This window comes from Felis catus, chromosome D2 (assembly GCF_018350175.1).
Source record: "Felis catus isolate Fca126 chromosome D2, F.catus_Fca126_mat1.0, whole genome shotgun sequence".
Taxonomy (NCBI): domain Eukaryota; kingdom Metazoa; phylum Chordata; class Mammalia; order Carnivora; family Felidae; genus Felis; species Felis catus.
Window position 1 is genome coordinate 80124569 of NC_058378.1, and position 13703 is coordinate 80138271.

Below are 13703 nucleotides of genomic sequence, written 5' to 3' on the forward strand. Positions count from 1 at the left end.
ATTGAGTTTTCTGTTCATTATGTGTGATGTTTGCCTTCGTTGCATGTCTGATCACTTTTTTAAATTAGTTGCCAGACGTTGCAAATTCTACTTTTCGGCAGGGAAGGGTTCTGGATATTTTCGTATGCACTTTGTTCTGGGATGCACTTAAATGACTTGGAAACAGTTTGATCCTTCCAGGTCTTGCTTTAGAGACTTGGGAGGCAGTGCCAGAGCAGGGTTTGGTCTAAGGCTAATTACTCCCCACTACGAAGGCAAGATGCTCCTGAGAACACTACCCAGTGCCCTGTGAATGATGAGATTTTCCAGTCTGGCTGGTGGGAACAGGCACTATTCCCAACCCTGTGTGAGGTCCGGGCACTGTTTTCTTTCATTTTGCAGTGTGATTCTTTCCCTGGCCTCGGGTGGTTTCCTCACTCACGTGTGCCGATCAGCAGTCTGCAGAATGCTGCCTCATTCAGAGGGACCCTCTGTGGATCTGTGCCCTTCTACTCTGGGTAGTCCCCTCCTCTCTGATACTGCATCCTGGGAACTTCAGCTGCCTTGGTCTCCCAGCCCTTAGCTCTGTCCCTCCATTTGGGGAGTCTGCCAGGCTCCGTGTGGTTCTCCCTCCCTGCACCCGCAGTCTGGAAACAATATACTCGTGGGGCTCACCTCCTATGTTTCCTGTGTCCCAGAAATCATTGCCCTTCATTGCTTGATGTCCAGTGACTTGAAAACTGTTATTTCACATAATTTGTCTGGTTTTCATGTTGTGTCGGGTGGGAGAGTATATCCCAGAGGCTGCTTTTTGAAATGATCACCGGGCTGCAAGCGTTTCCTTTGTGTGTGTGTGTGTGTGTGTGTGTGTGTGTGTGTGTGTGTGTGTATTTTTGTTTGCATATTATTTTGGTTTTATAGGTAGTACCCTCATTATTGAAAGCAAAAAGTCCTAAACTGTGAGCTACAAAGATTTGCCAGAAATTTAGTTAATTTTCACAGGGCTAGTGGTTGGCACCTGGTTACGGAGTTTTTAGCTGCAGGTAAAGTTCAGCCCGTGGTCAAGTAGAGGCGAATCTGTGTCAGCCTCCCCACGTGGCCTTGTGACACCGTTATCACTTTGACACCTGAGGACTGATTTCAGATTGCCCACGTATGCGCTGTTCAGAGCCACTCGGCTCTTGGGGGGTGGGAGAGTGGGCAGCAGGAGATGTATTCAAGGTGGGTTGACTTTTAATCAATACGATGACAATATTGCCTTGCCTAATTTGTATGGTAGTAGTTTTAAACATCAAATCAAGCAGTTGATTATGTCAAAACAGCTGAAGGAACACAGGAATAAACTCCCCTGACATCACTTCTGAGCTCATTTCCCTGCCTGGCAGGCCATCATGATTGGAGACGATATCGTGGGTGACGTCGGTGGTGCCCAGCGGTGCGGGATGAGAGCCCTGCAGGTGCGGACGGGCAAGTTCAGGTGAGTGTCCCTGCACGTGGTCAAGTTCATCTGCCTGCCTGCCTCCATGGATTCCTGGGGTGTCCCAGTTTTCGTTTCGTTTTCTTTCCAAAAAGAACAGGATGTGGTTATCTGCTGACCTTTATACAACTGTCCTCTAAGGAGGGGCCTAGCTGGCCTTTTCCTAGGTCAGGTAAAGTATCAAAAGATACGGGGGCCAAGTTTCACAGCTGGGGTTTGAATAGGGTTTAGTGTGGAGACAAGAGAACAAAGGCTCCAGCTGCCCCAGGCCACAGAGGGGCAGGCCCAATTTGGGCAAAGTAGTCAGTGGGGGGGGTAGGGGGGGGACGGTTTACAGATTGTGGGCCCTCGGCCCTCCCTGATCACCCTCCGTCTCCTCTTGCTCTGTCTTCTCAGTTTGTGGGAGACAGAGAAGCTAGAGATGGCATGATCCTTGGTCAGGGACACCTTGGAACCGAACCGCTGTGTCCAGAGAAGCCGTGTTTCTTTCCTGGGTCAAAAGTCAGCCTAGTCTTGGTCAGGTTGCCGATGGGCACCTCTCAGGGGTCAGGTGCTTGTGGGCACGTGGAGGTGCCCTGTGGTGTCCGGGTTTGGCTTGTGGGGCCGTTGAGGGTGTCTTAGACATGAGAGCATTGTCTTGACTTGTTCCAGATGGTTTTGATGGTGGCCATGAAGAGAACGTACAGTTTTGTGGATGCTGTAGAGACTTGGTTAAAACACGGTTACCCAGGGGTACTTGGATTGGGGTGGGGGGTTGCATCTGTCCCGAGCGATCTGTTTTCACAGGGTCCAGGAAATGGATTAGAGGACCTGTTCACTGTGAGGCCCCTCTCCCATGTGCGAGAGCCAAGAGACCTGTGGGTTTGGGGCCCAAGTGGATGCAAGGGGAGTGAGGAATGCTTGCCCCGCCAGCCACCTCCTGGACCCTCCCGGGGCCCTAGAGACTCTCTTAAAGCCCCTTGGCACACCTGAGATCTAGGCCCTCTTTCTTCCCCAGGCCCTCAAAGGAAGGCACCCCAAAATTTTGTATCTTTTTATTTGTTTGTTGTAAGGACGTAAATCAGCTTTTGTCAGCACACAGGGCAGAGTGAGAAGACCACTGTCACAGGAAAGGCAGCAAATGAGCCATCTGAGAAGGAGGCCACAGGGCAGAACAGGAGGCTGGGCTCTGTGTGCGGGAGGGCAGGTGGGAGGCCTCTCGGCCCTGGCCGCTCTCCAGAGCCACGCTGTTGAGGACGGTGGTCACGTGTTGCCGGTGGCTGCCGAGTACTTGAACTGTGGCTGGTCGAGATCGAGATGTGCTGGACTCACAAGACAGATTTCCAAGACTGAATGGTAGAGAAAGGATGTGAAAAAGCTCGTGAGTAATTTTTTGTACCGATTACACACTCCTGTGCTAATATTTTGTGTTAATTTCACCTGCCTGTTTTAATTTTTGCCAGTGTAGCTGCTGGAAAGTTCTTGCTTGCCTCCCCGACTCACATCAGGGCTCAGCGCATTTCTGTTGGGCACGGGGGTCCCTGCACCTCCCCCTATTCCCTGCAGATGGCACTCGTGACGCACAGACCCCAGCGAAGAGCCAGAGAAAACCTTGTGCTCTGCGGCCCCCGTGGGGCTGGAAAGCCAGAGGCCTCCATGGCACCCTGCCTGGGGACTGCTTCGCGGTGTTCTCTGTGGTTCTCCCATGTGGTCGGCTTCCCCCAAGAATGCAGTTGGGTTTTCCTGGGCTGACCTTCATCTAACTGGTGTTACTGCCCGTTTCACCTGGCCATAGCTGGTTCATCCTCCCTGGTATGAACACACCTCTCTCTTCCCCTCCCCCGGAGGGCACACTTGGGTGGGTCCTGGTTTAAGCTTTCTTTGAAGTACTTCCAGGAACGTCTGATCCATGTTTCGTGGGCACGTGGGCATGAGTCCTTGTAGTGTCGATCCGCCAAAGCTGGAATTGCCGCGTCGTGGGGAATACGCAGGGTCAGCTTTACCAGACAATGCCAGACTTCCAAATCGGTTGTGCGGGTTTATGCTCCCCCCGCAGTGGGCAGGGCCCCACTTGCCTCCAGCCTCTTCACCACTTGGCTGTCTTGCGTCGGGAGGGCCCGTGTTCTCCCCAGTTTATGCGCCTAGAGCCCTCAGGGGCAGCGTCGACCCCCGGTACTCTGTCCACCCAGAGACTGGGGAGGGACCCAGAGGGACCTCGGGAGAGAAGGCACAGGAGAGGCAGAGGTGGGCACGTGTGGTGGCATCGGTGGCTGCGAGGGTGGGACAGGCAGGGGCAGACACGCCCATCTGGGCCCTGCCCTCTGGCTTTGCCTGGGTTTGGCTCCCTCCACACCTGCTTGGTGTACCTGCTCTTTGATCGGCTGGTGGTCGGGGGACAGCCCTGGAAGTAGTAACCCTTTCTGGTACCTGACCGTCATTATCCTTCTTGGTCCCTGACCAAGCCCGCTTCATGTCCAGGGCAAGAGAGAAAGGTTTTCAAACCGTGGACAGCTTGGCTAGGCCCTGCGGGCACTGGAAGGGGGTCCCAGGTGAGGCCAGGAGGTGGCCACAGAGTGAGGCCCTGAGGCCTGGGGGCGGCCCAGAAGTTAGCCTCCCAGCCCCTGGAGCTAGCTTCCTAGGAACCTGTGGTGCCTGGGACAGCCCTGAGAGGCTTGTCCTATCTCCCTACTGACAGGCACAGAGATTTAGTGGCCCCGCTTCCCATTTGTAGAAGTGGAAACTGAGACCCAGACAGGGCAGGGGTGTCGGTACACATATTTTGACCTGTGGGAGAATGGCCACCCAAGGATGGGACCCCAGCCTCCCCGGCACAGAGAGGGTGCCCGGGCCATTTTCTCTGGCCTTTTGGACTGTAGACCCCGGAATGGGGTGGGGGGTTAGGGTGTGTCCCTGGCAGAGGGGCCTGAGCCAGCCCTGACTGGAGGAGGGGCATCGGAAGGTCTGGAGGCCCCCCTAGCTGAAGGGCCAAGCCAGCCCCATGGTGTCGTGTGAGGCCAGTGCCCCGGGTCACCCAAGAAGGTCAATGTCAGCCTTGAAGACACATTAGTCCCTGAGGAGAACCCCGGGAGAAGTGCAGCCTGGCCTTCTCTGCGTTCTCCTCCGGTTTTCTCCTCTGCTCTCTCCTCCTGTTCTCACCCCCTGCCCATCGCGTCTGCCCTGGGCCTCACCGCCTCCTTCCCGGTCTGCTAGGGCCCGCTTTCACTTTCCCTTCCTCGCACACTGCTTCCTGCTGCGGCCGCTAGAGGGCGCCGTGCTGCCGGTACCGGGAGGGGCTGCGTGCACACCCACTCACACGTGACGCGCCGTGTCCCCTACACTCACACCCGCAACACACTCACGGCTGGGTCCCGCACCCTCACATGTGCATACCCAGGTCCCACACACACAAATACGCACCCAGCCCTCCCCTCCCCACACACGCTCACACCCAGGCCCCCTCGAGCAGCACACATGGATGGGCGTGCTGGCACACCCACACGCACTCGCACCCAACCCACATGCCGGCCACACCTGCCTGCATGCCCCGTTTTCCTCTTGCAGCGGCCGGGGTCTGTGCTGCGACCGGGGCAGCAGGCCTGGGGATCCTCGAGCCGCTCCAGCCCCTTCTGCCCCATCCCACCCCTAAGCCCTCATTCGTGCTGTGCCCCACCACCTGTCCTACTATCCTTCCTCAGTTGCCTGAATCCTGCCTTCAAGGCCTTTCCTAGTGAAGGAACTCCCAGGTCCTCCCACACGGAAGGGCCCTTAGGGGACCCCTGGCTTCATATGAGGATGAGCTGAGAGTCACAGAGGGACTGTCTCCAGGGCAGGGGTCACCCCATGGCAAGCTGGAGCCCGGGCTGGACCTCACCCCAGGGCCCTGTCTGTTGTGCCCCAGACACACCTCACCTCCAGGAGAATCATCTGCCACTGCCGGGGCTTCCCAAACCTTTTCTGCGATTTCCAGAATAGAAACAATTCCACGTACTGGTCTCCCAGGGCTGGACCTAGGAGGTTTCACCGGTAGATCCGTGATGTTCTTTGTAGAGAGGAGCGTCTGGTCCGGGGGCAGGCAGCTGTGTGGTCCTGTTTCTAGACTGCTTCGCTGGCCCTTGCCTCAGCTCTCAGGACGTTGACACCTTTGAGGATCACGGGGCGCCCACTTCATCTGATGTTTCCCTGCGATACGACCTGCGTTGTGCCCTTTGGGCCAGAATATCACAGAAGTGGTGCTGTGTGCTTCTGGGCGCATCCTGTCGGGAGGCCTCCAGCAGTATCGGTGGTGGCGATCTTGACCGATTAAGATGGGGACCGCCGTAAATTTATGCAAAGGTATGGGCTTTTCTCCCCCTTTGTGAGGTATGACGATTTGCGGGGTGATACTTGGAGGATGTACAATCCCAGTCCTCACCCTGCTCCTATCCGTTGTCTCTAAGGTCCATTACTGTTCCTTGAATTAACTATTTCTGTGACGGTTGCTAAGCAATCGCATTTTTCGTTCTTACGCTTGATGTCGGCATTCCACCATAAAGAAGAATGTTTTCTCCTCCCCGTTTATTTATACCCGTGCGGACTTGCGGAATTCTGTTCAGTTCAGTGGGTTATCATCTGTTCCTACTGTCATTTATTCTGATGCTCACGTGGTCCCCGACATGGCTAGCGGCAGCTGAGTCCTTTGGACACATCCCCACCGTTCTCTGAGCCCTTCCTTCCTTTTCTGGCACCAAAAGATGTTTCAGGTTCATAATATTCTGTCTTTGCGTCAGCCCTGGAGCCGACCATTTCTCAAGGAGCCCTAGTTCCTTTTAGTGGAGAGTGATATTTAGAATGGAACCCTAGGGCACGAGGCGTTCTTCCCATGCCTGGGTGGGGGGGCAGGTCGCTGTTCTGAGACCCTCTGAGCGGACAGAAGTAGGACACAGGCACTTGCAACTCACACGTCCACCCATCAGCACCTGTGTATCTGTACTCCCAAAAACAGCACCCCCGCACCAGTACCTCTGATTCTGGTCCGACACCACAGGGTTCATCCCAGCCTTACGCTTTTGCACATTTGTGCCTTCCTTCTACAGGGAGAAGCCTGCTTTACGTTATTCTCTCTCCATTTACGTATTTGCTCAGTCCCCCTGCATGTAGCCAACCTGACCTTGCCCGGCTGCTGAGTACCTGCTCCTCCCCTGCCCGCTGCCCCAGGGCCCCCTCCCCTGGGTCCCTGGTCCCCTTCCCACGCCCAGGCACCACGGGCTACACTCCTACAAGGAAGGGGGGAAGACCCCAGTCTTCCGCTGCCTCGTCCGCCTCCCTGCTGTCTCCCGCCCTGCTTTGCACGTGAAGGGATGAGTCTTTGCCAGTTTTGTTTTCCCCACGATGCCTTGCACGTGTTGGGCGCTCTGCATTTGTGAAACTGAGCAGCAACCGTCTTCCATTGGCAGGGGCCTTTCGGCTTCCCAGCCATTTTCACGTTTGGGGCCCCCTTCCGAGCCTCAGGGTAGGCGGAGAAAGTCTGCTGTTTTGTGGGGAAGAAGCCCACTCATCTAAGGTCACCCCAGCCAGTAAGGCCATTCCAGGGCATTCGTCTGTCACAGTTGTCCCTATGCCTGGATGAAAGCCTAGCCCTGTCGTGTACGTGTTCGTGTGGGAGAAGGGACCATTTGTCCTTGGCTTCCGGGCACTCACCTGGGCTGCTGCTTGGAAGGGTGAGCATAAACAGAGGGGAGCCCCAGGCTCATGTCCTGGCTCTGCCACTTACCGGCTGGAAGAAACACCGAGCCTCAGTTTTCTCATCTGTAAAAGGAGGGTTTAGGGGGAAGTACTCCCTTTGGTGCAAAGGAGGAGCCCAATAAATACCTGACTGTGGGGGGGATAGGTCAGTGATATGACAGGTGTGCACAGCCCGACCCTCCAGAACTCTGGGGCCTTCCTGAGGGCAGGCCCAGCCAGGCCCCCACCTCTGGGTGGAATCACAGTCGCGGCACCGCTTTGAAAATTCGCCCCTAGAGACCGCGTCCTCCGGTTTCCAAGGCATTCTCGCAGACCAGCTCTTGGCCTCCCCGTGTGTGGGGGGATGGCAGTGCTCATGGACGGCGGGGCGGGAAGAGTCCGGGTACAGCCATGCTTATTTCTCTTCCTGCTTGTAGCCTGGTGGCAGCCCGCCAGCATGGCCCGGCACACCACAAGCCTCCCTCGGGGGAGAGACGCTCGATTGGAAAAGCTGGCTTTTCTTTAAAAAGCCCGAGTGCAGTAGGCTCTACCCCAGCTTACTGGGGCACCTGCTCTCCGCCGCCCTCACCCCCGTGCTAGGAGACGTGGCCCACGTCGGCTGCCTGCTGCTGCCACCGGGAGCACATCTGAGAGGCAGCTCAGCTTTGCAAGCACCTGCTGTGTGTTCAGCAGCGTCGAGGAGGAGGAGTTCCCAGCCCGGTGCTGGGCACAGAGTGTTTGTCCAGAGGGGCTGGGAGGAGGGGTGCTCAAAGAGGACTCTGTGAGATGCAGAACGCAGGGGGTAAGGGATGTAGGGTGAGGGTGGCCGCCCAGGGGATCACCCGGTCGGCAGGGACCGTGTTTGCCCTGCGTCATGTCCCGCCCCGAGCAGGCACAGGGCTGGCCGCACTGCAGGCTCTGAATGACGGAGTTTGCGGGTGGGGGCTGAGGACGCAAGGGGACCCGGGATGGGAGCCTGGAGATGGCGGGCTGGCCAGAGCAGAGCCCTTCTGCCGCTGCAGGAAACCCTTAAAGGCCCCAACGCGTGACTGAGAGGTGGGCGGGCTGCAGGAGAAAGGCCCGCGGTACGGCCGCCTGTGTTTCAGGAGCAGACGCCCCTCGTGGAGCCAGCTGGGTGGCCACTGCGGGGGACTTGTATCATCGTCCCCCCCGCCCCGGAGGCAGGTGGAGGCAGGTGCGGGATCTGCCTGGGTCTTTTGTAGCACAGCACCAGAGCCTTTTCTCCATTTTTTTTTTTTTTTTTTTTTTTTTTTTTTGCATGTCCTGTATGTGGGGTTGTAAAGAGAGCTGATGGCAGGGAGGGGACAGCAGTGGCTCATCAGAAGCTGCAGCGGCGAGGGCAGGAGGCCTAGGTGGGCGCCTTTCAGCCCGACCGGCCCTGGCCCAGGGGCAGGGGGGCCTGGGGGCCTGGGGAAGGGCCTGGGCTTCGCGGCCCGGGGCAAGGGATGGAATGTCTGGCGTTGTGACCCCGCGCGGGCTGCTCTCTGTGCTCCGTCTGGGTTTTACGATGCCGTGAGGTGCAGGTGAGCCTGCCATGAGCCCGGTCCCCTCCCTCCCTGGTGCCTGAGTGGAGGTCTCTCCTGGCTTCTGGCTCTGGCTCACACAGGGCTGGGAAGAGCTCATTGATCAGGCTGCATAAAGTAGCAGTTAGGCGGGGCGCCTGGGTTGGCTCAGTCGGTTAAGCGTCTGACTTCGGCTCAGGTCCCAAAATCACACTCTGTGAGTTCGAGCCCCGCGTCAGGGCTCAGGTCCCAAAATCACACTCTGTGAGTTCGAGCCCCGCGTCAGGCTCTGTGCTGACGGCTCAGAGCCTGGATGGAGCCTGCTTCGGATTCCGTGTCTCCTTCTCTCTCTGCCCCTCTGCCTCTCGTGTTCTCTCTCTCTGTCGAAAATAAATAAACGTTAAATAAATAAATAAAGCAGTAGTTAGGCCTTGAAAATAGTTCCAAATTAAGACTTTGCCAGAATCTGAGGATTTTCTCATGTGCCCTGGTCTTTGGAGCCTCGTGGTTAAGCACACAGGTTCCGGGACCTGGCGGGCTGTGAATCCCAGCTCAGCTGTTTCGCCAGGGACTGGTTACCTAACCTCTCTGTGCTTTAGCTTCCTCACTGTGGGTGGTGAAGTAAGGTGTCTTCTTCCTAAGGTGGTTGGGAAAACACAAACTGGCCGCAGCAGAAAAGGGACCCCCTGCACCAGAAATTGGTTCATTTACTCTCAAAGCAGCTGTGTGGGATGGTTAACTGTTCTTTTCTTTGCTTGTGTAATATAATTTATTGTCAAGTTAGCTAACATACCTTGTATACAGTATGCTCTTGGCTTCCAGAGTAGATTCCCACAATTCTTTGCTTCCGTACAACACCCAGTGCTCATCCCAAGTGCCCTCCTCGATGCCCACCCATTTTCCCCTCCCTTGCCCCACACCCCTCCCATCAGCCCTCAGTTTGTTCTCTGTATTTAAGAGTCTCTCTTTTCTTTTTTTTTTTTTTTTTTTTAATTTTTTTAAGTTTATTTATTTTTGGGACAGAGAGAGACAGAGCATGAACGGAGGAGGGGCAGAGAGAGAGGGAGACACAGAATCGGAAACAGGCTCCAGGCTCCGAGCCATCAGCCCAGAGACTGACGCGGGGCTCGAACTCACGGACCGCGAGATCGTGACCTGAGCTGAAGTCGGACGCTTAACCGACTGAGCCACCCAGGCGCCCCTATCTTTTTTATTTTTTTTTAACGTTTATTTATTTTTGAGACAGAGACAGAGCATGAACGGGGGAGGGTCAGAGAGAGAGGGAGACACAGAATCGGAAGCAGGCTCCAGGCTCTGAGCCATCAGCCCAGAGCCCGACGCGGGGCTCGAACTCACGGACCGTGAGATCGTGACCTGAGCCGAAGTCGGACGCTCAACCGACTGAGCCACCCAGGCGCCCCTGTATTTAAGAGTCTCTTATGGTTTGCCTCCCTCCCTCTCTCTTTGTATCTTTTTCCCTTCCCCTCCCTGTAGTCTTCTGTTAAGTTTCTCAAATTCCACATGTGAGTGAAAGTATGGTATCTGTCTTTCTCTGACTGTCTTATTTCACTTAGCATAACACCCCCCAGGGGATGGCTAACTATTCTTATTTCCGAGAGGTTGAGTAACTTGCCTGGGGTCACAGAGCTGGTGAGAGCTGGCCTTTGAACCCATAGTCCACCACGTGCAGGGTTCCCTGTGATTACTGTCTCTCCATTTGTTTCTGTATGGTTTTAAGTTAGTCCGGTGGATTTTTATTTTTATTTTTTTAATGTTTATTAATTCATTTTGAGAGAGAGAGAGAGAGAGAGCCAGCAGGGGAGGAGCAGAGAGGGAGGGAGAGGGAGAATCCCAGGCAGGCTCCATGCTGTGAGCACAGAGCCTGACTCGGGGCTCGATCTCACGAACCATGAGATCATGACTCGAGCCTAAATCAAGAGCTGGACGCTTAACTGGCTGAGCCACCCAGGTGCTCCAGTCCAGTCAAGTCGGCCACCAGGGACGTGTGCCGTGAGGTCCTGCTGGGTGGGGGCTGGTGCCAGGAGGAGCCACTCACAGCTGCCAAGGGAGCTCGAGCCACAGGGCAGAGAATGTGGCTCAGGGTCCTCAGGTCGGGGCTCCAAGCCCCAGTTCTGCTCTGGCCCCTCAGGAGAATTAGGGGGATCCCTGTGGGGCTTCCAGGCCCTACCCCTGGTTCAGCCGGACCAGCTGTCTTGTCTGTATCGGGGTTCCTTGTGAATTCCACTGGGCAGAGGCAACGGGTTCTGCTTCTTCCGAGCATTCGAAAGCTTCGAGGAGCACTGTGTTCAGATCCTGTCCACACCCCACCCTCCCTTTTACAGGTGCAGAGGCCGAGACAGGCTAGGAACTGAGCCGGGGGCTGAAGGGGCCCACCCCAGCCCTGTGTGCAGCCCCACCTCACAGCCGAACGGACCTGACCTTCCTTGGACTCCCTCCCCAGCGTCCCCCTGGAGGCCTCACGGGTCTTGTGGAGACTGTATCTAGGGGCTGGCAGGATCCAGGTGGCGTGTGGAAGTCATCCCCCGTCCTGTTCTGGCCAGAGTCAGCCAGGAGGGGAAGAGGTTAACCTGTTTGTAACCTAGTAGTAGAGGGGAAGCACCAGTGTCCCCATAGGAAATAGTTTCAAATAAATTCCTGTCCTGCCTCCCTGCCGCCCCGGGACAGAAGCTCAGTAGCGCCTCCTAGTGTCCCAGCTCCTCTCTGCAGGCCTGAGAACACTCTAGCCCTGCTCCCCGACCCGTGTGTGGTGGACAGAATATGTGGGCAGGCCGAGGGACCCCGGAGCTCCAGGGAGACCAGCTGTCCTGCAGTGTCCTGCAGCCAAAGTCCAAGTCTCCCGGGTCAGGGAGGGGGGGAGGTTCTGTAAGCCGAGGCCTGGGGGAGCTGAGGGCAGGCAGGGCTGGGGGAGTGGAGGGGAGTAGAGAGCTTCAGTGTCACTGTGGAAGGGACTCTCTGAAGGCAGGCAGGAAGCAGGACAGGCCCCCGTTCGGCAGAAGACCATTGGGAATCTGATGTATTGAAAAACAGATCTTGTGTTGCCGCTCCGAGCCGGGAGAGTGGGGTCGGATTCGGCAAGGATCGGCTTGGACAGTGGCTCTTGATGGGTCAGGTTGGAAGCTGTCAGTAGTCCGTTAGCTCCTGGGGGATGGATGGACTGAGCTGTGAGGGGCTGGGCGCCTGGACTGTGCCTCCTGCCTCTGCTACGGGCCGCCAGGTGATGGCTCAGGCCTCCTGATCGCTCAGGTAATGAAACTAATAGCCATCTTTATAAAGTTTATTTATTTATTTTGAGAGAGAGAGAGAGAGAGAGAGAGAGAGAGAGACCTAAGCAGGCTCCTCGATGTTAGCGCGGAGTCTGACGCGGGGCTCGAGCTCACAAACTGTGAGATCATAACCTGAGCCAAAATCAAGAGTCGGATGCTTAACCCACTGAGCCACCCAGGCACCCCAGTAGCCATCTTTTTAGAATAATCCAGCACTTACCAAGTGTAAGCAGTGGGGCTTTTCCTCCTTTGTGCAACCAGCTTGCAGGGTAAACACAGTTTTCTGGGTTTCAAATGAGAAACGTGAGCATCAGAAACAGTAATAGCCTGGGAGTCGAACCAGGTGTGCCTGACTCCAGAGCCTCTGCTTGGAATCCCAGGCGAGCTTGCCCAGACTCACTTTCCCCACCTGCCGTCTCTGCCTCCTCCTTGCTGCTGAGAGAGGCGCTGGGAACACGGAGCTTGGGGATCTCCTGGGGGCCTAGGAACGTGTTGGAGGTGTTCGCGCTCTCTGTCCATGTGGCAGGGCTCCTCCTTGTTGCCGGAAGCGGGGACTCGGGCTGGAGGCGTGAATCGGGGCTGCAGAGAGTGGGCGGCGGGCATGCCCGCCCAGAGCAGGCCGTGCAGAGGCGAGGTGGGGAGGCTAGGCCTCCCAGGGCACCTTCTGCCTGGCTGCCCCGCTCCAGGCCGGAAGCAGCTGGCGTGAGCCCCACTCTTCCTTGCGCCCCAGCACGGCTGCCTCGAGGTGCTGTTTACAGGCTGCGCTCATTGTGGATAATGCCTGCGCCTTATCTCATCCATCACACTGCCCCCGTTTCACAGATGGGTACTGAGGCCAGAGGGCCGGGTGGCCAGCGTGAGGGTTGGTCCTAAGAGCCGGGCTCCCCGTTTCCTGCTTTCTGTGCCTCCTGCCTCGGGGGTGGGACGGGGAGATCTCAGCCAGGGGTGAGTAATGTAGACTGCATCATAAACAGAAGCCTCTGGGCTTATTTTGCCCTGTTACAAGCGTGTGTGGGTTTCTACCCCCAAGCGTGAGCCGCCACAGAGCAGAGACGTGGGGTGTGGGTTGGGCTCAGATTGGGGGTGTGGCCCAGGTGATGAAAACACCCTCTTAGGACCTGGCAGAGTCCTTGTCCTCTGCTGTGACTGAGCCCCCTTCTGGGCCATTCCAGTTCCCCCTTCCCAGGTGACCCCTCCCCCCCCAAGCCTCCCACCCCGGCGCTGAGGGCTGGGCCCACCCTGCGGGGTCTGCTGAGCACCCTGCCATTTGCTGTCGCTCTCCCCGCGGTCTGCAGGTCTCGCCTCGGTGGGTCTCACGGCCCTGCCACTGCCCTTCTGCTTCCCAGAGTGCCGTCTCCCGGTTGCCCTCTCTTCTCCCTGTGGGATGTTTGATGTGAGGAAAAGAGAGGCCTGATGCGGCGAGGCCCTGGTCCGCACACGCCCGGCAGCTTCAGGAGAGCAGACTGCCGCTCCGAGCCCCCCTCAGCCCCCCTGGCCGAGGGGAACACGGTGGACAGGCCTCCCTCCCCTGAGACAGAGGGCCACGCACGTCTGCCCCGGACCGCGTGGTTGCCCACGAAGGGCTGGCAGTGCAGATCTGGAAGACACCAGTGACGGTGAAGGTATGGGGACGGATACTCCATGGAGACTCACACATCTAGGAGAACCCTCGGGAACTCTCCGGGTCCTTTCCGCCCACCCCATCACAGAAAAGTAAGCCTCCGAGTGGCTTCTGACTTGCCCGGCTCCTGCAGCTGTTGG

The 13703-nt window shown here is 57.0% G+C and overlaps 1 protein-coding gene and 1 long non-coding RNA gene across 7 annotated transcripts in view; one reads left to right on the top strand and one right to left on the bottom strand.

Annotated features, from left to right (window-relative positions):
- LHPP (phospholysine phosphohistidine inorganic pyrophosphate phosphatase) overlaps positions 1-13703 on the top strand; it is a 117617-nt gene that overhangs the window by 42876 nt on the left and 61038 nt on the right. For 2 of the 6 annotated variants that reach the window (XM_045040798.1, XM_023241063.2), the window contains exon 6: positions 1365-1456. The exons of 2 other annotated variants lie outside the window; for them this stretch is intronic. In XM_045040798.1, coding sequence (XP_044896733.1) covers positions 1365-1456 — 92 coding nt within the window. Of the gene's footprint in view, positions 1-1364; positions 1457-11000; positions 11351-13237; positions 13611-13703 lie in introns of those variants that run through there. 2 more of the 6 variants (XM_023241062.2, XM_045040799.1) reach the window with 2 other exon arrangements.
- Positions 2477-4677, bottom strand: LOC109492757. Its single transcript, XR_002146729.3, has 2 exons — positions 3260-4677; positions 2477-2784 (listed from the first exon to the last, which is right to left on the bottom strand). It is a non-coding gene; the product is annotated as an uncharacterized LOC109492757 (long non-coding RNA).